This window comes from Oncorhynchus masou, chromosome 24, assembly GCF_036934945.1.
Source record: "Oncorhynchus masou masou isolate Uvic2021 chromosome 24, UVic_Omas_1.1, whole genome shotgun sequence".
Classification (NCBI taxonomy): Eukaryota; Metazoa; Chordata; class Actinopteri; order Salmoniformes; family Salmonidae; genus Oncorhynchus; species Oncorhynchus masou.
The window spans coordinates 52,838,802-52,865,361 of NC_088235.1; the positions used below are offsets into that span (position 1 = coordinate 52,838,802).

General features: G+C 44.3%; 1 protein-coding gene, 1 long non-coding RNA gene and 1 pseudogene across 2 annotated transcripts in view; 1 reads left to right on the forward strand and 2 right to left on the reverse strand.

Moving 5' to 3' along the window:
• Positions 1-3,143: 3,143 nt before the first annotated feature.
• LOC135511633 (inositol 1,4,5-trisphosphate receptor-interacting protein-like) lies at positions 3,144-4,271 on the reverse strand (annotated as a pseudogene).
• Positions 4,272-4,977: 706 nt separating this feature from the next.
• The window catches only part of LOC135512322 (tumor necrosis factor receptor superfamily member 6-like), a 33,737-nt gene continuing 12,154 nt past the window's right edge, over positions 4,978-26,560 (reverse strand). Inside the window, exons 4-9 of the mRNA XM_064934241.1 lie at positions 23,680-23,797; positions 10,464-10,537; positions 10,232-10,330; positions 9,992-10,035; positions 9,237-9,255; positions 4,978-9,130 (exon numbers count right to left, since the gene is read on the reverse strand). Coding sequence (XP_064790313.1) covers positions 8,811-9,130; positions 9,237-9,255; positions 9,992-10,035; positions 10,232-10,330; positions 10,464-10,537; positions 23,680-23,797 — 674 coding nt within the window. The 3' untranslated portion in view covers positions 4,978-8,810. The remainder of the gene's footprint in view (positions 9,131-9,236; positions 9,256-9,991; positions 10,036-10,231; positions 10,331-10,463; positions 10,538-23,679; positions 23,798-26,560) is intronic.
• On the forward strand, positions 15,447-15,965 carry LOC135512323 (uncharacterized). The gene is made up of 2 exons (XR_010451397.1): positions 15,447-15,531; positions 15,635-15,965. It is a non-coding gene; the product is annotated as an uncharacterized LOC135512323 (long non-coding RNA).

A 26,560-nucleotide genomic window follows, 5' to 3' on the forward strand; every position in this document is an offset into this window, starting at 1 on the left:
CTCAAGGCCATCAGATTGTTAAACAGCCTTCACTACCTCAGAGAGGCTGCTGTCTACATACAGACTTGAAATCATTGGCCACTTTAATAAGTAGATCACTAGTCACTTTAATAATGCAACTTTAATAATGTTTACATATCTTGCATTACTCATCCCATATGTACAGTGGGGCAAAAAAGTATTTAGTCAGCCACCAATTGTGCAAGTTCTTCCACTTAAGAAGATGAGAGAGGCCTGAAATTTTCATCATAGGTACGCTTCAACTATGACAGACAAAATTAGAGAAAAAAATCCAGAAAATCACATTGTAGGATTTTTTATGAATTTATTTGCAAATTATGGTGGAAAATAACTATTTGGTCACCTACAAACAAGCAAGATTTCTGGCTCTCACAGACCTGTAACTTCTTCTTTAAGAGGCTCCTCTGTCCTCCACTCGTTACCTGTATTAATGTTTGAACTTGTTATCAGTATAAACGACACCTGTCCACAACCTCAAACAGTCACACTCCAAACTCCACTATGGCCAAGACCAAAGAGCTGTCAAAGGACACCAGAAACAAAATTGTAGATCTGCACCAGACTGGGAAGACTGAATCTGCAATAGGTAAGCAGCTTGGTTTGAAGAAATCAACTGTGGGAGCAATTATTAGGAAATGGAAGACATACAAGACCACTGATAATCTCCCTCGATCTGGGGCTCCACGCAAGATCTCACCCTGTGGGGTCAAAATGATCACAAGAACGATGAGCAAAAATCCCAGAACCACACGGGGGGACCTAGTGAATGACCTGCAGAGAGCTGGGACCAAAGTAACAAAGCCTACCATCAGTAACACACTACGCTGCCAGGGCCTCATATCCTGCAGTGCCAGATGTGTCCCCCTGCTTAAGCCAGGCCCGTCTGAAGTATGCTAGAGAGCATTTGGATGATCCAGAAGAAGATTGGGAGAATGTCATATGGTCAGATGAAACCAAAATATACAACTTTTTGGTAAAAACTCAACTCGTCATGTTTGGAGGACAAAGAATGCTGAGTTGCATCCAAACAACACCATACCTACTGTGAAGCATGGGGGTGGAAACATCATGCTTTGGGGCTGTTTTTCTGCAAAGGGATCAGGACGACTGATCCGTGTAAAGGAAAGAATGAATGGGGCCATGTATCTTGAGATTTTGAGTGAAAACCTCCTTCCATCAGCAAGGGTATTGAAGATGAAACGTGGCTGGGTCTTTCAGCATGACAATGATCCCAAACACACCGCCCGGGCAACAAAGGAGTGGCTTCGTAAGAAGCATTTCAAGGTCCTGGAGTGGCCAAGCCAGTCTCCAGATCTCAATCCCATAGAAAATCTTTGGAGGGAGTTGAAAGTCCGTGTTGCCCAGCAACTGCCCCAATACATCACTGCTCAAGAGGAGATCTGCATGGAGGAATGGGCCAAAATACCAGCAACAGTGTGTGAAAACCTTGTGAAGATTTACAGAAAACGTTAGACCTCTGCCATTGCAAACAAAGGGTTTATAACAAAGTATTGAGATAAAAATTTGTTCTTGACCAAATAATTATTTTCCACCATAATTTGCAAATAAATTCATTAAAAATCCTACAATGTGATTTTCTAGATTTTTTTCTAATTTTGTCTGTCATAGTTGAAGTGCACCTATGATGAAAATTACAGGCCTCTCTCATCTTTAAGTGGGAGAACTTGCAAAGTTGGTGGCTTACTAAATACTTTTTTTTGCCCCACTGTATATACTGTATTTTCATACCTATTTTATTTTTTTTATTTTTTTATTTCACCTTTATTTAACCAGGTAGGCTAGTTGAGAACAAGTTCTCATTTGCAACTGCGACCTGGCCAAGATAAACATAGCAGTGTGAACAGACAACACAGATTTACACATGGAGTAAACAATTAACAAGTCAATAACACAGTAGAAAAAAAGAGAGTCTATATACATTGTGTGCAAAAGGCATGAGGAGGTGGGTGAATAATTACAATTTTGCAGATTAACACTGGAGTGATAAATGATCAGATGGTCATGTACAGGTAGAGATGTTGGTGTGCAAAAGAGCAGAGAAGTAAATAAATAAAAACAGTATGGGGATGAGGTAGGTAAAAATGGGTGGGCTATTTACCGATAGACTATGTACAGCTGCAGCGATCGGTTAGCTGCTCAGATAGCAGATGTTTGAAGTTGGTGAGGGAGATAAAAGTCTCCAACTTCAGCGATTTTTGCAATTCGTTCCAGTCACAGGCAGCAGAGAACTGGAACGAAAGGCGGCCAAATGAGGTGTTGGCTTTAGGGATGATCAGTGAGATACACCTGCTGGAGAGCGTGCTACGGGTGGGTGTTGCCATCGTGACCAGTGAACTGAGATAAGGTGGAGCTTTACCTAGCATGGACTTGTAGATGACCTTGAGCCAGTGGGTCTGGCGACGAATGTGTAGCGAGGGCCAGCCGACTAGAGCATACAGGTCGCAGTGGTGGGTGGTATAAGGTGCTTTAGTGACAAAACGGATGGCACTGTGATAAACTGCATCCAGTTTGCTGAGTAGAGTGTTGGAAGCTATTTTGTAGATGACATCGCTGAAGTCGAGGATTGGTAGGATAGTCAGTTTTACTAGGGTAAGTTTGGCGGCGTGAGTGAAGGAGGCTTTGTTGCGGAATAGAAAGCCGACTCTAGATTTGATTTTCGATTGGAGATGTTTGATATGAGTCTGGAAGGAGAGTTTACAGTCTAGCCAGACACCTAGGTACTTATAGATGTCCACATATTCAAGGTCAGAACCATCCAGGGTGGTGATGCTCGTCAGGCGTGCGGGTGCAGGCAGCGAACGGTTGAAAAGCATGCATTTGGTTTTACTAGTGTTTAAGAGCAGTTGGAGGCCACGGAAGGAGTGTTGTATGGCATTGAAGCTCGTTTGGAGGTTAGATAGCACAGTGTCTAAGGACGGGCCGGAAGTATATAGAATGGTGTTGTCTGCGTAGAGGTGGATCAGGGAATCGCCCGCAGCAAGAGCAACATCATTGATATATACAGAGAAAAGAGTCAGCCTGAGAATTGAACCCTGTGGCACCCCCATAGAGACTGCCAGAGGACCGGACAGCATGCCCTCCGATTTGACACACTTGCATACCATACCATATCTATTGCATCTTGCCTATGCCGTTCGGTCATCGCTCATCCATATATTTATATTCTTATTCCATCCCTTAGATATGTGTGTATTAGGTAGTTGTTGTGGAATTGGTAGATTTCTTTTTAGATATTACTGCACTGTCGGAAATAGAAGTACAAGCATTTCGCTACACTCACAATAACATCTTTTAACCATGTGTATGTGACCAATAACATTTTATCTGATCTGAAGTGTATTCAAACTCGTACTTGTGAGAAATCTGTCCCCAGGCTTTTGTCACCGAGATCAGGAACCATGTCAAGACCTGGTCCCTGGCCATAGAAGGCGTGTTCTTGGAGCACAGAAGGTCGTACGGGATGTGGTCAGCTATGAGCTTTTCATTTTTGCCATGCAGCAAGCATAGCATGTTTTCACCCAGGTTGGCAGAGTCACAGAGACAGCCGTCCTCATTCTACCCAATCCGTCACCTTGATCCTGCCACAGCCCTGCATGTCCAGGGGCACATCACTGGTGGGGCTGCACCACAGCTGGAAGGAGTACTCCTCCGGTGGGGTGAAAAGGACGATGAGAACCCACATCAGGGGCTTGCTCACCCTCCACGACTCAAAAATGCTCGCAACGCCCACAAAGACCCCACCTTCATGTCAGCCTACCTGTCACACAAACTTCTCAGGGACTTCAGCAGGTCTTTAGTGAAGCCCTCAACAAATTCCTGCAACCTCCAGCTCTCATGGGCCGAGGTGTGGCTTGATCTCTCACAGAAGCTGATTAGGACTCCCTTATCGAGCATGAGGGTCTTGCAACTGATGGATCCACCCTCAACAAACCCATCCTCATCATCAGCGTAGTGGTTTCCATGTCTGCCAGATCCTGCCGACACACTTCGATAGAGAAGATGACCAGCGAGATGATGCTCCAGAAGTACCAGTCATAGCCATCCTTCGAGCCAGGGTCCTGCTGCTCCTCCTACAGCCGCACTTGCTCCAGCTCAAGCCTCTCCTCATGTGGGCCAGCAGCAAAATCATCCTGCTCTGAGAGAGTGGTCATCTCCTGGTGGAAGAGCAGCGGGTGGTTCAAGATGGCCGCTGCCACCCCCACAAACACCCGCACTATGGCCCCCTGCATCCTGACAAAACCACAGCGCCACCCCTCACGCCAGCATCTCGTCGACTCTGACAATGCCTCAGCCCAACACCTGAAGAACAATTAGATAAAAAATATGTTATGAAATGTCATTGCAACTTTTATATTGGATATCAAAGCCCTTCAGCTTTTGAGAGCTCTTTTACGTCTTCAAATAAGTTGCTGTTGGGTATTGCTATTGTGTAATTTTTGCTGTGCATTGCAAGGTGATTCAGTAGAATAATGAAATACAAACCATGTGTTAACTCTGTGAATCTTGAGGCAGCAGTCTGCCCCTCTAAATATAAAGAGAGCAGAATGACTCACTGTTGACACAATATTGAACTGTGTGCCCTGGAAGATAGTAAGATAACTTTTTGAAAATGTGTTTTTGAGGGAATGCAACCTTTTCCGATAACCAAACATAGCACTGATTGCATTGTATCTGTCAAGAATTTGCTTCCAGTAAACGATTCAAGGAAAAGCCTTACAAACTGATTTGGCAAATGCCCAATTCATTTTTACTTAGTGTCAATGATAGTCAAAGATAATCACTATTGTAGTGGGGTATTATGTCAGATTATGTATCCTGAAAGGGATAAATAGCTGCACAGTTCATGTATCTTTGACTCTTGTAATTTCTTCATGAAACATTTTGGTTGTGTTTACAGTAGATAGGAAGAAACCACAAAATAAAGAGAATGGAAAGTAGGTAAGCGCCTTCTCAAAATGTTCACATTTTTTTTTATAGAACTTCAACATTAACTAAAATTACAAGCATGTACAGTGAAATGCCAAATAAACTGTTAGCCGTTGAGATGTTGAACAACAATTTGGCACTTCTCCTGTAAACTGTAAACTGCAATGTAGCATACCATTGATACAACTGTACCATTGATACAACTGTACCATTGATACAACTGTACCATTGATACAACTGTACCATTGATACAACTGCCTATATGCCATGAAGTTGTGTCATCTTGACTAATGAAAGTTGTTAATTAATGGTGGATTTAGTCTGTTCCTTGAAATCTCCCTCAGACTAAAGGTATGAAAGTTGTAGAGCCAGGAAAAACATAATGGAGACAAACATTGTAGGCCTATACCATGTCAACATTTTTTTATTCTCCCATGACTGACTTTATTTGGCTATTTTACATAATTTGGCCTGCATTTCAACAGAATAGCCTACAATGCAGTGCACATTTATAAGAATACAAGAGATGTGAAGTGGAGTTGTCAAATACTGTTAAAGGCTATAGTTGTTATATTTTTCAATAAAATAGGGCCCATCTTTATGACTACAGTATACATCATATGACTTACATGGGTATAAACAAAATACATTGACTCAATGGAAAACAATTCAACAAAGACCTTTGCAAAATTAAAATAGCTGGCTGCATGACAAATATAAACTGCCTCCAACCATACACCACCCAGTGGGCATAGAACATGACAAAAGACGTATTTGTGGAGTTGAAATCTGGTCGGGACGTCTTATATCCAGATCACAACCAGAGTAACACATTTTTCATGACGTCTTTTTGATGTAAGCATCGAGGAAAAAGCAAAAAAAAAAAAATCCTCGTCAGAAGGTTCGCAACATACCTCAACTTGCACCTCTTCACCTGTAGGATCGGTTGGAGGAGGCGTGGCAACACACACAACAACTTTGCAGGTCCATTCAAAGACAGAATGTTTCTTGTGTCCGTGGATGCGCATCGCACGTTAGTGTCTGCAGCTAGAGTCTCAAGAAACTACCTCAGCGGACCAAAGTGGGTTCATGCTAAACTCATTTCTCAGACTAGTCCTGTGTACTACACTGTCCAGAATGCAGAGGACATCATCTGGAAAAGGCACACAGATCAGTTAAGTTGAGTATAGCAACACCAAAAGAACCACCAGTTGTAAGAGGATCAAAACTATTACTGGGTGACACCCTGACCCAGCAGTTGTCACCTAGTTGCTCAAAGTACCTTCTCATGACTGTTGCTCATAATGGTGACAATTTAAGTAGGAGGTGAGGAGATGTGGTGTATTGGGTATGTGTTGAGGGGTCATGTTATAGATAAATGGTTGAACTGAATTAAAATCCACAGCCAGACTATTCGATTCTACCAGGGCCTGTCTGCAAAGCTGAGAAAAAGAGGCATGGATTACATCCCGATCAGACAGTCACTGGAGGAAGGGATTAAACCTCAGCTCTGACTTCCCAGCATTGCTGTGGGTATGGAAGGGAAGGGAAAGGATGGAATTCACAAGCACTGACGAAGCCCAAATCAAGCTGCAAGAAACCTTTCCAGTTCAACAAGGAGAGTCCCATTTACTGAGAAGAGAATGAAGCGGGAAAAAGCGATGAGCACAATATAGGCTAGATCCAATGATGCCTAAAACCAGTTTATCGTAAATTGAGACAATATTAATTCCCCCTCTCCCAAAACAATCTACACTAGACTTTCCCAAGCAACTGTTCTGCTCAATAAATTAATGATAGAAGTATCCGATGCCAATGGGCTACATGGACACCGATGACAATACAAATGGGATGATATAGCATGTATGTCAATAACTTCTATGTGTGTGTGTGTGTGTATGTGTGTAGGTATGTGTGTGGGTGAATGTTTGTGTGTCTGAGAGGAAGAGAGAGTGGGAAAATATGAGAGGTTGGGACAAGCTTGGCTTGGGTGGGTAAGGGTGGGCAAGGATGGCCAAGAATGAGAAATAAGGCCAAGCTTGGCTTGGGTGGACAAGGATGGGAGGTTGAGAGAAGCTTGGCTTGGCTGGTGTAAAGGGGAGAGAAATTGGGGAGGTAGAGAGGGATACATTTGACTTGGGAAAGAGAGAAGGATTTAATTATTCTAATGTACAATTTAATATTATTTCCGTTTGCTACCTGCAAACCTGCTGACAAAACAAAAACAACTCAGAACCTTTGACATTGGACAGGAAGTTATTAGCAGAAACTACAAGAGCCCAAACCAGAAATGGCAAGCTGGCGAAATTGTGTCAAAGACAGGACCCTTGACCTACACTGTGAATGTAGGCCCCAACATGATCCGGCGCACAAATGTGGACCAATTACTGAATGCAACAGCTCAAGGAGTCACAGCACAGGATGAAGCTGCTGATGGCTTTATCTCATCAGGACTCGGATGAGCTTGTCCCTGCAACAACAGAGGTCTTACCTGTTACTGATGAAACTGAACCTCAAGAGACTGTTAAACCCAGCTATACTGGCATCTTGAGTGGCAAGAACAGTACTACAAAAATGTTTATTGGTCACATAAACATGGTTAGCAGATGTTAATGCAAGTGTAGCGAAATGCTTGTGCTTCTAAGTCACTGCATCTCAGTGCTGGAGGCATCACTAAAGACACTGGTCAAATCCAGGCTGTATCACAACTGGCCATGATTGGTAGTCCCATAGGTTGGTGCACAATTGGCCCAACGTAGTATGGGTTTGACCGGTGTAGGCCGTCATTGTAAATTTTAAATAAGAATGTGTCCTTAACTGACTTGTCTAGTTAAATAATGTAAGATATGTAAACATTAATAAAGTGACTAGTGATACCTTTATTAAAGTGGCCAATGATTTGAGTCTGTATGTAGGCAGCAGCCTCTCTGTTAGTGATGGCTGTTTAGCTGTCCCACCTCTTAATTGTGCATCTGTAAAAGTTTGTGAGGGTTTTAGGTGACAAGCCAAATGTCTTCAGCCTCCTGAGGTTGAAGAGGCGTTGTTGCCTTCTTCACCACACTTTCTGTGTAGGTGGACCATTTTGGTTTGTCCGTGATATGTACGCAGAGGAACTTAAAACTTTCCACTTTCTCCACTGCTGTCCCGTCAATGTGGATAGGGGGGTGCTCCCTCTGCTGTATCCTGAAATCCACGATCATCTCCTTTGTTTTGTTGACGTTGCGTGAGAGGTTGTTTTCCTGACTCCACACTCCGAGAGCCCTCACCTCCTCCCTGTAGGCTGTCTCGTCGTTGTTGGTAATCAAGCCCACTACTGTTGTGTCGTCTGCAAACTTGATGATTTGAGTTGGAGGTGTGCATGGCCACACAGTCATGGGTGAACAGGGAGTACAGGAGTGGGGTGAGCACACACCCTGAAAGTCCAGGAACAATGGTGACCATATTGATGCAGTCTGGGCCAACAGCCTTGCAAGGGTTAACACGTTTAAATGTCTTACTCATGTCAGCCACGGAGAAGGAGAGGGGGGGCCCGCAGTCCTCATCGGTGGCACTGTATTATCCTCAAAGCAGGCAAAGAATGTGTTTAGTTTGTCTGGAAGAAAGACGTCGGTGTCCATGATGTGGCTGATTTTCTTTTTGTAGTCCGTAATTGCCTGTAGACCCTGCCACATACGTCTTGTGTCTGAGCCATTGAATTGCGACTCCACTTTGTCCCTATAACAACATTTCACATTTTTGATTGCCTTGTGGAGGGAATAACTACACTGTTTATATTCGGCCATATTCCCGGTCATCTGTCCATGGTTAAAGGCAGTGGTTTAACCATACTGTACATACAGTATCTACACCTGTCCTGATCCTGAGTTTTTCCCTGTGACGCCATCCTCTGTGTTGCTGATGATAGCCACGATATCCTCTGCCTTGACCTTTTTCTTCATGCGGAGTAGAGTCTGGACCAGTGTCTCAGAGGCTGTGGTCATCCCCTCCTTCTCCACCCAGGCCCTCAGTAGGCTGGAGCATTGCTCCTGGGAGTCATTGGGAAAGTTCAGCTGGTGGGATTCTATGGTGGTATGTGTCATCCCACTGCACTCGGCCACCTGTTTCATGTCCCTCCACCCCAAGGTCTTAGCGATGTCTGGGAGGTGTGGCCAGAGATTAACACCTGAAACCAAAGAAGAAAGACGGATTATGGGTAATTCTTAGTTGGAAATAACATACATAAGGTTCAAATTAGCACACATCAGTAGTAACATTGATGATGTTCTTACCTCTCAGTGGCTGCATTTCCTGCAAAAAAAATAAATACATGTAAAACACATTCACCATTGATATTTAACTCACTAATTATAATAGGTGACATGATATGTAACAGTGATGTAGCACTAGAGATGCATGTCTGTGTTTTTAGCAGTGGCAGAGGGACAGAGTGGAGTACTGTGACACTTTCAAGAAGCCGGTGTTTGGAAGACATATTGGCACGGGTGTTGTTAGGCCCAAGACGAAGTCCACAATATATAGTCCCTACACAAATATAGGGTTACTACCCAAGCCGGCTGGTCGTTTGTTCTAAATGTTCCATTGCCATACTGGCTGGCAACATTCCTTTCACTTGCTTGCTAGCTAGCCAACTACGGTTAATTTACAGTCACGACAAACAGTGCAGACAGCTGCATTTGCATTTATTTAAGCTGTTTTCTACGAGGATACATCCATGAGTTAATGAGGCGCGATTTCGCCTGGCATAGAAAATGTGCTCTCATTAGGACAATGTTGTTCAGAGGAGCTAGACAACAACACAGCCAACACAATAACTTCAAACTGAAGCTGGGAAGACTGCAAACTAGCTGCACTTTGTTTAGTTTCTTTGTATATATCCATAAAAAATGTCAGAATGAACAGAGTAAATAGGCATTTTAACGTCATAGATTTAGCCGGTGATAACTTGTGGAATAGACACCGACTGGAATGTGCTTTTAACCATTCAGATTTAGACCCACCCCTTGTATAAATTGAAGATATTTACCTCTGAACTCCGGTTGGGCAGTTCTGTCAAACCACCATTTGGCCCTAACAAAGGAAATTGGAGACATGTCAATGCTATTTCAAGGACGACTCAAAACCAGATACATTTGGAAAGGGAGCTTTTCAACAAGCTAGACTTCTGTGCTCTTCAAACACTTTAACTAAATTAGAGAAGAACCTCTTCTGCCCCCTTTTGGTGATTTAGCATAGCCTACAACTGGCAGAATGACAGAACACTTACCAAAACAACATTTATTATTTCGCCACAGGCAAATGATCACAATCAAAACAACAAAAAGAACAGTAGTCAGGACACTGGATACTACTGCCAAATTGCTTCCTGCAAGAAAGGAAAATAAAAGCCCAATGTTTAGATAAAAAACAACCTTATAACATTCATACTGTAAGTGAAAGAACATCTTCCAAATCATTTTAATGCATTGAAATGTTATGGTTTTGCTCAATTCCCAAACCTTGTTCTTTGAAGGCATGGCATATGGTGTTGTTGGTGGCGCTACAGGCTACCTTGATGCCCTCTTCACTGCATCTTCAAGAGAAATTAAAAGAGTTGATGTGGAAAGGTGTCACTCTAGTCTATAGCCTACACCAGATTTAGTAATAGCACTTTACTGTAGGTGTCCTTATTCATGCATTCTTTATCATGTCTATCTTAATCCTGGTCTTGGGGACCCAAAGGGGGTGCACATTTTTGTTTTTGCCTTAACACTACAGCTGATTAAAATGATCAACTCTGCATCAAGCTTTAATGATTTGAATCAGGTGTGTAGTGCCTAGGCAAAAACAAACATTTGCACCTCTTTGGGTCCCCAGGACCTGGATTAAGAAACTGTCACGGTTCATGAATCCACTGCCTCCCTCTCTCTTTCTCTTTCTCTCTCTCTCTCTCTCTCTCTCTCTCTCTCTCTCTCTCTCTCTCTCCAGTGTTTGTGTGGGCGTGGTTCCCAATCTCGGCCTGATTGTCTGCGCCAGCTGGAACCACTTATCTTCCCTTTATATGTTCTGTTACCAGTGTTTCTTGTTGTCAGATCGTTGTTTCTTCTCTGAGGTTGTGTCGTGTGTCCGTGCTCTTCTCTTGTGTGGATTATCTGCTGTGCTCCTTCCTACTCATCCGGACACACTCCCTGGTTTTCTCAGCACGTTATCATCGGAAGATGCGCCCGAGTTCCTGGGTCGGATTCCTTCTGAGTACAGTCTGTCTGTCATGTTGCTGCTGTGAACTACATTCATTAAACCATCGTTGCTTGCATCTTGCATCCGCCTCTGTGTTGTAACAGAACGATCTGACCAGACCATGGATGCAGCGAGTTCAACGAGTCTGACCGAATTCCTTTCCCGCAGTATCACGAGAATGGATCAACAAGAGGAGAACATCTCCAGCACAGGTCGGGCAGTACAAGCCCTTTCGACGCAGGTATCCCAGCTGACCCAACAATTGCAACATCTGAGGGGTTCCGCTGCGCCATCTACACCGGCAGTTCAACCCGCCCCGCCAGAGCCGGATTCCCAGCTAGAGCCACGGCTACCGACACCAGAGGGTTATTCAGGTGATCCTGACTATTGCAGAGCTTTTCTTACGAGATGTTCCATGCATTTCTCGTTGCAGCCACGGACCTTCAACCGTGAACAGTCTAAGGTAGCATTCGTACTCACACTGCTATCAGGCAAAGCGTCTCTCTGGGGAACGGCGGTGTGGGCGAACCAGGACCCATGCTGCACCTCTTTCCAGACACTCTCCGAGGAGATGAGAAGGGTCTTCGATCGGGCCGTGGCGGGTAGGGAGACGGCCAGACTACTCGCTGACCTTCGCCAAGGAGACCATTCAGTATCGGAATACTCCATCCAATTCCGCACTCTGGCCGCAGAGTGTCAGTGGAACGAGGAGGCGCAGTGGGACATGTTCCTGCATGGGCTGGAAGACCGGATCCAGAAGGAGATTTATGTTCTGGACCTTCCCAGGAGTTTAAATGGACTAGTGGAACTAGCCCTGAGGGTCGACGCTCGTCTGAGTCGTATTGGCCGCTGAGCATGCCCTAACAGACCGTATAACGACACGGAGGGCTGGCATGCCAGCGTCGGGAACACGGCCAGTTCAGCTTCCGCTCACGAACCCATGCAGCTGGGGAGAGCTCGCCTCTCCCGGGAAGAGAGGGAGAGGCGGAGATCCCAAGGACTCTGTCTCTACTGTGGTAGAGCGGGCCACTTTATCCACTCCTGCCCGGTAAAAGATCAGGCCCGGTAGTAAACATGAGGCTACTATCGGGTGGTGTCACCACAGAGAAGACCTCATCATCTACTCTCCTCCCGGTAAGACTAAGATGGGCCACCCACACGCACGACACCCAAGCCTTACTGGACTCAGGAGCAGAGGGTAATTTCATGGACTTCAAGCTCGCTCACAAACTCCAGATCCCTATCACCTCACTCACGCACAAGATATCCGTCAACGCTCTCAATGGTCAAGAACTCCCCAACATTTCTCACACCACTGAACCTATCACACTCATAACTTCTGGCAATCACACTGAGACACTATCATTCCTACTCATGGACTCACCCCTTGCACCATTAGTTCTCGGCCACCCTTGGCTCACCCAACACAACCCCAGAGTTGACTGGGGTCATAACTCTATATCCATGTGGAGTAACAAGTGTCTTGAGTCCTGTTTAGTGTCTGCTTGTTCGTCTGTGTCTGATTCTGTGTTTCTAGAGGAGGCAGTGGATTTGTCTAACGTGCCCGTTGAATACCTCGACCTGAAGGAGGTGTTCAGTAAGTCCCGTGCTGCTTCTCTTCCTCCGCATCGTCCCTATGACTGTGCAATAGAATTATTGCCAGGTGAGTCTCCGCCTAAAGGCAAGTTATATTCACTCTCTGTTCCTGAGAGGGAGGCTATGGAGAGATACATCTCTGGTTCTCTGGCATCTAGATTCATTCGTCCTTCCTCTTCTCCAGCGGGGGCGGGGTTCTTCTTTGTGGGGAAGAAGGACGGATCTCTGCGTCCTTGCATTGATTACCGTGGTTTGAATAACATCACAGTGAAGAATACCTATCCCTTACCGTTGATGTCCTCAGCCTTTGAAAGGTTACAGGGAGCATCCGTGTTCACTAAGTTGGATTTACGTAATGCATATAATTTGGTTCGCATAAGGGAGGGGGACGAATGGAAGACCGCGTTTAACACCCCCAGAGGGCACTTCGAATATTTGGTCATGCCTTTTGGGCTATCCAACTCCCCAGCGGTTTTCCAGGCACTCGTCAATGACGTGCTGAGAGATATGATTGATCAGTTCATATATGTTTACCTGGATGACATACTGATTTTTTCTTCTTCTCTCCAGGAACATGCTCAGCACGTCAGACGAGTGCTTCAGAGGTTGTTGGAGAATGGACTTTTTGTCAAGGCGGAGAAATGCATTTTTCATGCACAATCCGTTCCATTCCTAGGTTACATCGTCTCGACTGAAGGTATTCGCATGGATCCCGACAAGGTTAAGGCTGTGGTGGATTGGCCAAGCCCAGATTCCCGTAAGGCCCTACAGAGGTTTCTGGGATTCGCCAATTTCTACCGGCGTTTCGTTCGCAACTTTAGCCAGATAGTCGCTCCTCTTACCGCCTTAACCTCCCCCAGAGTGACGTTCAGGTGGTCCGATACAGCCGAGGCTGCATTCGCCAAACTCAAGAGCCGCTTTGTTTCGGCTCCCATCCTCATAGCTCCCGATCCCTCGCGTCAGTTCGTGGTGGAGTTGGACGCTTCAGATGTGGGGGTAGGTGCGGTACTTTCCCAACGTTCCTCTTCTGACGACAAGATGCACCCTTGCGCGTTCCTTTCCCATCGGTTATCACCTGCGGAACGCAACTACGACATTGGCAACAGAGAGTTGTTGGCAGTGAAGTTAGCACTGGAGGAGTGGCGCCATTGGTTAGAGGGTTCGGGGGTACCTTTTATAGTTTGGACCGATCACAAGAATTTGGAATATATCAGAACCGCCAAGCGACTCAACTCCAGGCAGGCGCGGTGGGCACTCTTTTTCGGACGTTTTGACTTCTCTCTCTCGTATCGCCCGGGTTCAAAGAATGTCAAACCCGATTCCCTTTCTCGCATTTTTGACCATTCCGAACGCCCATCCACTCCCGAGTGCATCCTACCCGGGACCCTAGTGGTCTCCACACTCACATGGGAGGTTGAATCGAGGGTCAAAACGGCCTTAGAGGGGGACACGCCTCCGCCCGGTTGCCCGCCTAATCGGTTGTTTGTGCCGGAGGGGTGTCGGTCCGATGTTATTCGGTGGGGGCACTGCTCCAACGTAGCGTGTCATCCAGGAGTCAGCCGCACTAGCTTTTTGGTTAAGTAACGCTTTTGGTGGCCACTGATGGCTCGTGACATTCACAGTTTTGTCTTGGCTTGCTCGGTTTGTGCCACTGGGAAGACTTCTAATCGACCCCCAGATGGGTTACTCCAACCGCTGTCGGTCCCTTCGAGACCCTGGTCCCACATCGCGCTAGATTTTGTTACCGGCCTCCCGCCCTCCCAGGGCAAGACGGTTGTTTTGACCGTGTTGGACCGGTTCTCGAAGGCGGCTCATTTTATTCCCTTGCCTAAATTACCATCTGCCAAGGAGACAGCGGTAACTGTCGTGGATCACGTCTTTCGCTTACATGGCCTGCCGATGGACGTAGTTTCTGACCGGGGGCCCCAATTTGTGTCCAAGTTTTGGCAAGAGTTTTGTAGGTTACTGGGAGCGAGTGTCAGCCTGTCTTCAGGGTTTCATCCCCAGAGCAACGGTCAAACTGAGAGGGCCAACCAAGATTTGGAGAGAGTGTTGCGATGTTTGGTTTCTAAGAATCCCTCTTCCTGGAGTCAACTCTCTATGGTTGAGTACGCTCACAATTCGTTGCCAGTGGCAGCCACAGGTCTCTCTCCGTTTGAGTGTAGTTTAGGTTACCAGCCACCTATCTTTCCCAGTACGGAGTCCGAGGTCACTGTTCCCTCCGCTCACGCTTTCATCCAGAGGTGCCGTCACGCATGGAGCAGAGCCCGTGAGACTCTTCTCCGGGTGGGGGCGCGCACCAAGGCTAAGGCCGATCGCCACCGGTCGAAGCCTCCGGTATACGTCGTTGGCCAAAGAGTGTGGCTTTCTACTAAGAACATTCCACTCCGATCCGTTTCGAACAAGCTTGCCCCCAAATTTATCGGCCCGTTCAAAGTCACCAGGATCATTAGTCCGGTGGCGGTCCGGCTCAAGCTTCCTCCGGCGTATAGGAGAATTCGTCCTACCTTTCATATGTCTAAAATAAAACCTGTGTTTCAGGCACGCATTAACCCGCCGGTCCCGGTTCCCCCGCCGCCACGACTTGTTGATGGGGAAACCACCTTTTCTGTCAATCGTATTTTGGACTCTAGAAGGAGGGGACGCGGATTCCAGTACCTGGTGGACTGGGAGGGTTACGGCCCGGAGGAGAGAAGTTGGGTACCTGCTAGGGACATTCTGGATCACTCCCTTATCGATGATTTCAATCGACAGGTAAATTCACCTGGGAACGCCAAGAGGCGTTCCTAGGGGGGGTATTGTCACGGTTCATGAATCCACTGCCTCCCTCTCTCTTTCTGTCTCCCTCTCTCTCCAGTGTTTGTGTGGGCGTGGTTCCCAATCTCGGCCTGATTGTCTGCGCCAGCTGGAACCACTTATCTTCCCTTTATATGTTCTGTTACCAGTGTTTCTTGTTGTCAGATCGTTGTTTCTTCTCTGAGGTTGTGTCGTGTGTCCGTGCTCTTCTCTTGTGTGGATTATCTGCTGTGCTCCTTCCTACTCATCCGGACACACTCCCCTGGTTTTCTCAGCACGTTATCATCGGAAGATGCGCCCGAGTTCCTGGGTCGGATTCCTTCTGAGTACAGTCTGTCTGTCATGTTGCTGCTGTGAACTACATTCATTAAACCATCGTTGCTTGCATCTTGCATCCGCCTCTGTGTTGTAACAGAAACACTGATATAACACGTTACAACATTTGTCATATGATGTCATACATTTTAAACAGTTATGAGTAACGGCATAAGATTATAAATGTCACGCCCTGGTCTTAGTATTTTGTGTTTTCTTTATCTATTTGGTCAGGCCAGGGTGTGGCATGGGTTTTTGTATGTGGTGTGTTTTGTCTTGGGGTTTTTTCATAGGTATCGGGATTGTAGCTTAGTGGGGTGTTCTAGATTAGTCTATGGCTGTCTGAAGTGGTTCTCAATCAGAGGCAGGTGTTTATCGTTTTCTCTGATTGGGAACCATATTTAGGCAGCCATAGTCTTTGAGTGTTTCGTGGGTGATTGTCCTTTTGTTCCTTTTCCTGTCCTTATGTCTCTCGTGTACTAGTTTGGCTATTAGGCTGTTTCGGTTTTCGTTACGTTTATTGTCTTGTAGTGTTTGTGGTTAGTGTGTTCTTTCATTAAATATGAATCTCAATAGTCACGCCGCATTTTGGTCCGACTCTCCTTCGCATATAGAAAACCGTAACAATAAAAAAAACATTTTTTTGCCGAGGTATTAATCACGCAATTTGACATCAAACTAAGATGCTTGGTGCAGTATTTCTCAAGTAAAAACATTTGCTAGTCGTAGGTCGTTGAATGACAACAAACACTTGGTTAAAGAATCCCCACTGTTGACCAATCACGCGTAGACCTTGGCAAACAAACTTCGACTAACCTCAAATGTCCCTGTTTCGACTGGGAAGCATACTTTAAACTTTATAGACAACTGTTCATCCTGTTGTCATATGCTCTAACGTCAACTGTTAATAACAATGTCTATTACACAGTCTGCTTAACAACTTATGTCATATGTTTTTACATGCTACACAAGTGTCTACACTCCAGATGTAATGACCATGCGTTATATCACATACCAAACTCTGTCACATTATTACATTGAATGGAATGATGGGTGTCATAACCGTGTCATATGCCATTAGAGAGTGTGCACAAACACCTTAAAGATGGAATCCGCAGTTGTGGAAACAGCGCCACTGTCTGCCCCACCGCCAATGTTATTGTTTTTGTTTAGGTGACAAAGCAGAGTTGAGAAGCTACGTGATTTTAAAAAACGGTACATTTCTGCTGTTTTATCGCACGTGCAATGATGTCCAAAGGAAAAAAAATTGTTGTTTTAATGTCACAAATGGACATGGCTTTTGTGAAAATTTCTGCTGTTTTATCGCACGTGCAATGATGTCCAAAGAAAAAAAAATTGTTGTTTTAATGTCACAAATGGACATGGCAGTTTCACCATTAAAGATTCCAGCATTTTTGAAACTCCCCATCCCGGATCCGGGATCGTGACTAAAGCCTCAGGCTCATTAGCATAATGCAACGTTAACGATTTCTGAAAATCGCAAATAAAATGAAAATAATGCGCCTACTCTCAAGCTTAGCCTTTTCTTAACAACACTGTCATCTCAGATTTTCAAAATATGCTTTTGAACCATAGCAATTCACTAATTTGTGTAAGAGTATGCTAAGCTAGCTTAGCATTTTGAGTAGCATTTAGCACGCAACATTTTCACAAAAACCAGATAACCAAATAAATAAAATCATTTACCTTTGAAGAGCTTCGGATGTTTTCAATGAAGAGACTCTCAGTTACATAGCAAATGTGCAGTTTTTCAAAAAAATATTATTTGTGTAGGACAAATCGCTCCGTTTTGTTCACGTTTGGCTATGAAAAAAAACCTGTATACAGTTATAGCCTCAAGCTCATTAGCATAATGTAACGTTAACGATTTCTGAAAATCGCAAATAAAATGAAAATAATGCGCCTACTCTCAAGCTTAGCCTTTTCTTAACAAACTGTCATCTCAGATTTTCAAAATATGCTTTTGAACCATAGCAATTCACTAATTTGTGTAAGAGTATGCTAAGCTAGCTTAGCATTTTGAGTAGCATTTAGCACGCAACATTTTCACAAAAACCAGATAACCAAATAAATAAAATCATTTACCTTTGAATAGCTTCGGATGTTTTCAATGAGGAGACTCAGTTACATACCAAATGCGCAGTTTTATTAAAACGCTTTGTTCACGTTTGGCTATGAAAAAAACCTGTATACAGTTATAGCCTCAAGCTCATTAGCATAATGTAACGTTAACGATTTCTGAAAATCGCAAATAAAATGAAAATAATGCGCCTACTCTCAAGCTTAGCCTTTTCTTAACAACACTTCCAATGATATGCCTACAAATACGTCACAATGCTGCAGACACCTTGGGGAAACGACAGAAAGGGCAGACTTACTCCTCTCGCATTCACAGCCATATAAGGAGACAATGGTAAACAGAGCCTCAAAAATCCTGCTCATTTCCTGGATGCCGTCTCATCTTGGTTTTGCCTGAAGCTCACGTTCTAGGGCACGCACAGAAAATATCTTTGCAGTCCTGGAAACGTCAGAGTGTTTTCTTTCCAAAGCTACCAATTATATGCATAGTCGAGCATCTTTTTGTGACAAAATATTGCGCTTAAAACGGGCACGTCTTTTTATCCAAAAATGATATAGCGCCCCTAGAGTTTCAAGAGGTTAATCTGTTGTTTGAATTTGGCACCCTCACTTTCACTGGCTGTTGTGACGTATTTGTAGGGATATCATTGGAAGATTGACCATAAGAGACCACATTTACCAGGTGTCCGCCCGGTGTCCTGTGCCGAAATTGGTGCGCAAAAGTATATATCACGAACGATATACGTTCATTACGTTCTTTGTTTTGTAGTATTTGTATTGATTCGTGTTTACGTTTGTTGATTAAACATGGATCGCAATCTACACGCTGCATTTTGGTCCGAATCTCCTTCACCGCATGAAAACCGTTACACTGATGGCTATTTAACAGTCTGATGGCCTTGAGATAGAAGCTGTTTCTCAGTCTCTCAGTCCCAGCTTTGATGCACCTGTACTGACCTCGCCTTCTGGATGATAGCGGGATGAACAGGCAGTGGCTCGGGTGTTTGTTGTACTTGATGATCTTTTTGGCCATCCTGTGACATCGGGTACTGTAGGTGTCCTGAAGGGCAGGTAGTTTGTCCCCAGTGATGGGTTGGTCAGACCTCACCACCCTCGAGAGCCCTGCAGAATGTGAGTGGTGCAGTTGCCATACCAGGCGGAAATACAGCCCAACAGGATACTCTCAATCGTGCATCTGTAAAAGTTTGTGAGGGTTTTAGGTGTAAAGACAAATTTCTTCAGCCTCCTGAGGTTGAATAGGTGCTGTTGCGCCTTCTTCACTACACTGTCTGTGTGGGTGGACGCTGAGGAACTTGAAGCTTTCCACCTTTTCCACTGCGGTCCCGTCGCTGTGGATAGGGGCGTGCTCCCTCTGTTGTTTCCTGAAGTCCAGGATCAGCTGCTTTGTTTTGTTGATGTTGAGTGAGAGGTTGTTTTCCTGGCACCAGGATCTTTTGGGGCGGTAAGCAAATTGAAGTGGGTCTAGAGTGCCAGGTAAGGTAGAGGTGATATGATCCTTGACTAGTCTCTCAAAGCACTTCATGATGGCAGAAGTGAGTGCTGTGGTGCGATAGTCATTTAGTTCAGTTACCTTTGTATACTTGGTTACAGGAACAATGGTGGACATTTTGAAGCATGCGGGGACAGCAAACTGGGATAGGGAGAGATTGAATATGTCCGTAAACACTCCAGCCAGCTGGTCTGCGCATGCTCTGAGGATGCGGTTAGGGATGCCGTCTGGGCCGGCAGCCTTGCGAGAGTTAACACGCTTAAATATATTACTCACATCGGCCACGGAGAAGGAGAGCATACAGTCCTTGGTAGCAGACCACGTCGGTGGCACTGTTATTCTCAAAGCAGGCAAATAAGGTGTTTAGCTTGTTCGAACACACCATCGGTGACCACGACATGGTTGGTTTTCCCTTTGAAGTCTATGATTGTCTACATACGTCTCGTGTCTGAGCCGTTGAATAGCGAATCCACTTTGTCTCTATACTGACATTTTGCCTGTTTGATTGCCTTACGGAGGGAATAACTACACTGTTTGTATTTGGCCATATTCCCAGTCACTTTGCCATGGTTAAAGGTGGTGGTTCGCGCTTCCAGTTTTGCGTGAATACTACCATCTATCCACGAGTAGGTTTTAATAGTCACAGTGGGTACAACATCTCCAATACACTTTCTGATAAACTCAGTCACCATATCAGAGTATTCGTCAATGTTATTCTCGGAGGCTACACGGAACATTTCCCAGTCCGCGTGATCAAGATAATCTTGAAGCGAAGTCAAAATTCGTGATCAGAGTCGTGATCAGATTTGCTAAAGGGAGGGTGGGGGAGGGCCTTGTAGGTATCCTGGAAGTTGGAGTGAAAGTGGACGAGTGTTTTAGCAGTGCGAGTACGACAGTCAATGTGTTGATTGAACTTCGGTAGCGTTTTCCTCAAATTTGCTTTGTTAATAAAATTCCCTGCTACAATAAATGCTGCCTCAAGATATGTGGTTTCCAGTTTGCATAAAGTCCAGTGTAGTTCTTTGAGGGCCGTCATGTTATCGGCTTGAGGGGAATGTGAACTTCTCATCCTTTGCTTTGCTCTCTACTTACTGGCTATGGTTAATCTCTACCACACATGTGAACTCCTCCTTTACATTCAAAGATTCCTTTCCACGCTTCCTTGCTCCTTTCTTCCTTTTCTAGCTCCCTTTCCTTCTTCCTTTCCTTTACTTTCTACTAGCCCTGGTTAATCACTACCACATACATGTGAACTTCTTTCTTAGATTCCTTTCCACTTTCCTCACTCCCATTTCTTCCCTCCTTTCCTAGCTGCCTTTCCTTCTTCCTTTCCTTTCTACTGGCCATGGTTAATCCCTACCACATTCACGTGAACTACTCGTGTTCTTTCTTAGATTCATTTCCTCCTTTCCTCACTCCCTTTCCTAGCTCTGTTTCTTTCCCACTCTAAAGTTTCCAAAACTGTCAAAATATTGTCTGTGAGTATAACAGAACTGATATTGCAGGTGAAAACCTGAGGAAATCCAACTGGAAGTGTTGTTTTTCCTGAAAGCTCTCTTCGCTCCATTTAAAGGGATATCAACCTTTCCTTTTCCTATGGCTTGCACGTGTTGTGAACAGTCTTTAGAGGCTTTTATTTTGAAAAATTAGCGAGAAAGATCACATCGCGTCATTGGATGGCTGGGTGCCAGCAGTGTTTTGCATACGCAACAGCTTGGAGCAGACATTTTCTCTCTCCTATTGAAGAAGTTACAGTCCGGTTGAAATATTATCGATTATATATCGTAAAAACAACTTGAGGATTAATTATAAAAAACGTCTGACATGTTTCTACGAACTTTACGGATACTATTTGGAATTTCGTCTGCCCCGTCGTTATCGCTCGAGCCTGTGGATTTCTGAACATAACGCGCCAACCAAATGGAGGTATTTTGGATATAAAAATAATCTTTATGGAACAAAAGGAATATTTATTGTGTAACTGGGAGTCTCGTGAGTGCAAACATCCGAAGATCATCAAAGGTACCACATACTTTCGTGACCAATCTACTTTGCTGCTTGCTGTTTGTAATGTTTGGTCTGCTGAGAGAGATGTCCTTACATAAACGCTTGGTATGCTTTCGCCGAAAAGCTTTTTTGAAATCTGACACGCCAGGTGGATTAACAACAAGCTAAACTGTGTTTCGCTTTAATATAGCACTTGTGATTTCATGAAAATGTAATATTTTTAGTAATTTAATTTGAATTTGGCGCTCTGCAATTCAGCGGATGTTGACGAAAATGATCCCACTAGCAGGATGAGTGCATCAAGAAGTAAAAAAAATAATAATAATTTTTTGGCATGCTTTCGGGAGGGGGGGGGGGGCTTCTATATTAGGCCATATATAAATTAAACAATTGTATAACATTGATGTCCTTGAAAAGCACTTGAAAAAGTCCCTGAAAGTCCTTGAATTTGACTTGCCAATGCCTGTATGAACCGTGCTTAATTGATGTATAGAGCTAGGCCTATGTGGTTGTATAGGTGGAGTTATGGGGCAATATGCATATAGTCACTTTTATTCCTCTAAGTGTGGAACTGCATGAAAATCACATTTATTTTTGTTTCAAACATTTAGAATTGTTGATCCCAATGTCACACATTGGCCCCATTATTTATAGAAAGCCCCATATAAAGTCCAGTTACAACATATGGTATGTAGACACTTATGTAGCATGTATTAACATATGACATAAATTGTCATGCAGTGTAATAGTAGTTGTTATTAACAGTTGACTTTAGAGCATATGACAACAGGATGAACAGTCATCTATAACACCAATTATAACATCTTATGCCATTACTCATAACTATACTGAACAAAAATATAAACGCAACATGCAGCAATTTCAAAGATTTGACTGAGTAACAGTTCATATAAGGATATCAGTCCACTGAAATTAATTAATTAGGCCCTAATCTATAGTTTTCACATGTCTGGGAATACATATACACATCTGTTGGTCACAGATACCTTAAAAAAAAGTAGGGACATGAATCAGAAGACCAGTCAGTATCTGTTGGGACCACCATTTTCCCCATGCAGCGCGACACATCTCCTTCGCATAGAGTTGATTAGGCTGTTGATTGTGGTCTGTGGAACTTTGTCCCACTTATATTCAATGGCTGTGAGAAGTTGCTGGATATTGGCGGGAACTGGAACACGGTGTCGTACACGTCGATCCAGAGCATCCCAAACAGGCTCAACGGGTGACATGTCTGCTGAGTATGCAGTCCATGGAAGAATTGGGACATTTTCAGCTTCCTGTAATTGTGCACAGATCCTTGCGACATGGGGCCGTGCATTATCATGCAGAAACATGAGGTGATGGCGGCAGATGAATGGCACGACAATGGGCCTCAGGTTCTCGTCACGGATCTCTGTGCATTCAAATTGCCATCAATAAAATGCAATTGTGTTCATTGTCCATAGCTTATGCTTGCCCATACCATAACCCAACTACCACCATGGGGAACTTTGTTGACGTCAGCAAACCGCTCGCCAACATTACGCCAAACACGTTGTCTGCAGTTGTGAAGCCTGTTGGACTTACTGGGAAATTCTCTATAACAACGTTATGGTAGAGAAATTAACATTCAATTCTCTAGCAACAGTCCCGTTGGACGTTACTGCAGTCAGCCAATTGCACACTCCCCCATATCTATGGCATTGTGTTGTGAGACAAAACTGCACATTTTAGAGTTGCCTTTTATTGCCCCCAGCACAAGGTGTACCTGTGTAATGATCATGCTGTTTAATCAGCTTCTTGATTTGCCACACCTGTCAGGTGGATGTTATATCTTGGTGAAGGAGAAATGCACACTAACAGGGATGTAAACAAATTTGTGCACTAAATCAGAGAAATAAGATTTGTGCATATGGAACATTTTTGGGATCTTCCATTTCAGCTCACTATACACATGACGAACACTTTACATGTTGCGTTTATGTTTTGTTCAGTGTATTTAAACTACTTATGACAGCTTATATGTTTATATAGCTGTTATAAAGACTTCATGAAAGCATGAATAAGGACACCTACAGTAAAATTTTACCGATTTAACAATGTGTCTTTAACATTTAGAAAACTATAAATCAATATATTTTTATAGTTATTTGGTTAAAGTATCTTGAACTTACATGGTACATGGGTAGCAGGCCCTGCAGTGCTCCTTCCCCTTGTTACAGTAGTGGCCCTGCTGGCATCGACATACTGAGTCCTTGAAGATGGTGCATCTGTCCTCCACCTCCAGATTGGCTACAATAGACAAACATCACAGTGGCAGTACATTTGGCAAGGTTGGGTTACGGATGTAACCTTGTTTCTCTGAGTAGGGTGGCCAAATGACCTATGGGAACTACTTCACGTGATGTGATTGATTTGGTAAATATCAAAGATGTTTAGTCACACCACACACTTAGTGCACCCACATGACCTCAATCCACACCCTTAGTGTACCCAAGTGACCTGTCACTATAAAAGGCAGTATGGCGTGACATACTGTCTATTACTTAGATCCGTAACCCAGCATTCCCTTTAATTTTCATAACTGGCCGCCAAACAACCTATGGGAGAGGTTGTTCAGACAACAGAGTGGGATAACTCAACATTTAACCTGGGAAGTCCTTGTATCCACCACAGGAAGCAACATACTATAGATACCCAACTGGGTAACACAAGTGGTCACTCCGTATATAACATACCATGGGGAGTCAAAGACCAATCCTATTCACTTGAAGAAAAGCTGAAAACATGGCCAACTTGCCAATGGATGCCGAGTCCGCCCTCAGAAGCCCCGCCATCCTGGCTATTATACCGGGGCTCACATTAATTTTCTAAATTCTTTCCTCCTCAGCTCGTCTGAAGGAAAAATGTGTCACGCAATTTACAAACTTATCAAGCACACAAAGGATTTGAGCTTCGGCTCAAGGTGTCTATCAGTGGGGAGAGAGTACTGGTTCCTCTAGATGTTGCAAGATTTAGGTCTTGGTATCGTTTTTTTGTGTTTGCTAAAAGCTAACTACCAGTGGTAAGAGTAAGAGTTTAAAAAAAATAGCTAGCTGACTAGCTGACTTTGAACCTCTGATCATACCCTAGGGCATGGGGTTTCACAATCATCTAGTGAGGCGACCTAGGAAATGTGGTTGTCTGAGGCCGGGAGAGAGCACCAGCGGTGTGTTTGGATAAGGATGTCATCTTAGCCGAGTGACGCTAATCCAGGTTTCTCTGGCAATGTTCAAAGTCCAGATTCCGGGGATGATATGCTTATCCTTGGTTGGCTCCTGAGGTTTTTCAGAGTGTGAATCGGATGACATCAGTCCAGGGCAGCCTAAAGCTCCGGCATTGGATTCGGAGGGGGAGAGTGAACCATTGGGAGTTAACGTGTCTTTGATGGAGCTGTGCTGTACGGAGGCTGATCACCTGGGGATGGATTGTCCATCTTCTCCCACTCAGTGGAGTTCCTCCAAGTTTGGGGGAAGGTATTTACCTCCTGTCCCTTCAGCGGTGAAGACTTGCTTACCCCTGTTTAAATATTTTGCAGATTAACTAAAGGATTCCCCTCATTCATCCAAGCTGGAGCTAGCATGTTATGGCGAGTTCATCAATGTACGGAGATGGTATGGAGGAGGTGGGGTTCGTTGGCACACTGCCGGTGGATAGAAAGCTGGCAAGTTACTTAGCTCCAGAAGGTAACAAGGGGGCTAATCCTAGCACGGTGCTTCCGAATAAATAGTGCATGTTCTTGGAATCAGCTGGACAAAGTGTACCAGGCTGAGGGTGTTTGTGACCAGCTTTTGTCTGTTTCGCTAATCCAGCTCAGGGTATGACTCTTTCTACCACTGTCTCTTTCATTGGATTGTGAAGGCTATCTCCCTGGCATATGACAGCAAAGGACAAGGGTTGCCTAGCGGTGCACATGCTCAATCCACTATGGGTGTGGGAGGTTTCTTGGGCATTGTTCAGGGTCATGACAGTGATATCTGTGCTGCAGCGAGTTGGGGTTCCCCACATACCTTTGTGAGGTAATATCACTTGGATGTAACTGCTCCCTGTGTGGTTCATAGTGTTCTTATAGCTTGGCCCGAGAGTGGGTGTTAGGCAACGTGCAGGTTTCACATTTATCCGAGGTTACCACAGTTTGAGCCCTGTCATTTTGGAGTCACTTTTATTGTACTACATATTTGTGAATCTGTAACTTTCTCACTCATTATTTAACATTAATTTAAGATTATCTGTAATCATGGTAGCATCCACATTAATGTAGAAGTGTCTGTCACACCTGCGCATGCTCTCCCTCCCTGGCACTCGAGGACGCCAGGCTGCCCAGCACTACACTCTCCTGCCACCATCATTACGCACACCTGTTTCCCTCGTCACACGCATCAGTGATTCATTGGACTCACCTGGACTCAATCACCTGTTTTCATTACCTATATCTGTTTGTTCCCTAGGTTGTTCCCCACCTCAGCATTAATTGTCGTTTTGCTACCCGGTTCTGACGCTGTTCCTTTCCTGTTCCATGTCTGTGCTATATTAAACGTTCACTCTCCTTTCCTGCTTCTCTACTCCAGCGTCACTTCTTACAATATTCTTATTTACAATAAAAGTGACTCGAAAATGACAATACATTATTTACCATTAATTTCCATTGGGCACAAAATATTCTGAAACACAACCAAAACAAAGAGCAAATGCATCCAACACATTTGTAGAGTCACAAGCCCTACTCTAGTCATTGTGTGCTACGAATATGCGACAAAATACTTAATATGCAACAAAATACTTAACTTAAGTACTCTTAAGGATCCGTCCCTTTTTTAAATTTTCGCCTGAAATGACATACCCAAAGCTAACTGCCTGTAGCTTAGGACCTGAAGCAAGGATATGCATATTCTTGATACCATTTGAATGGAAACACTTTGAAGTGTGTGAAAATGTGATATTAATGTAGGAGAATATAACACATTAGATCTTGTAAAAGATAATACAAAGAAAAAAACATGCATTTTTTTACCATCT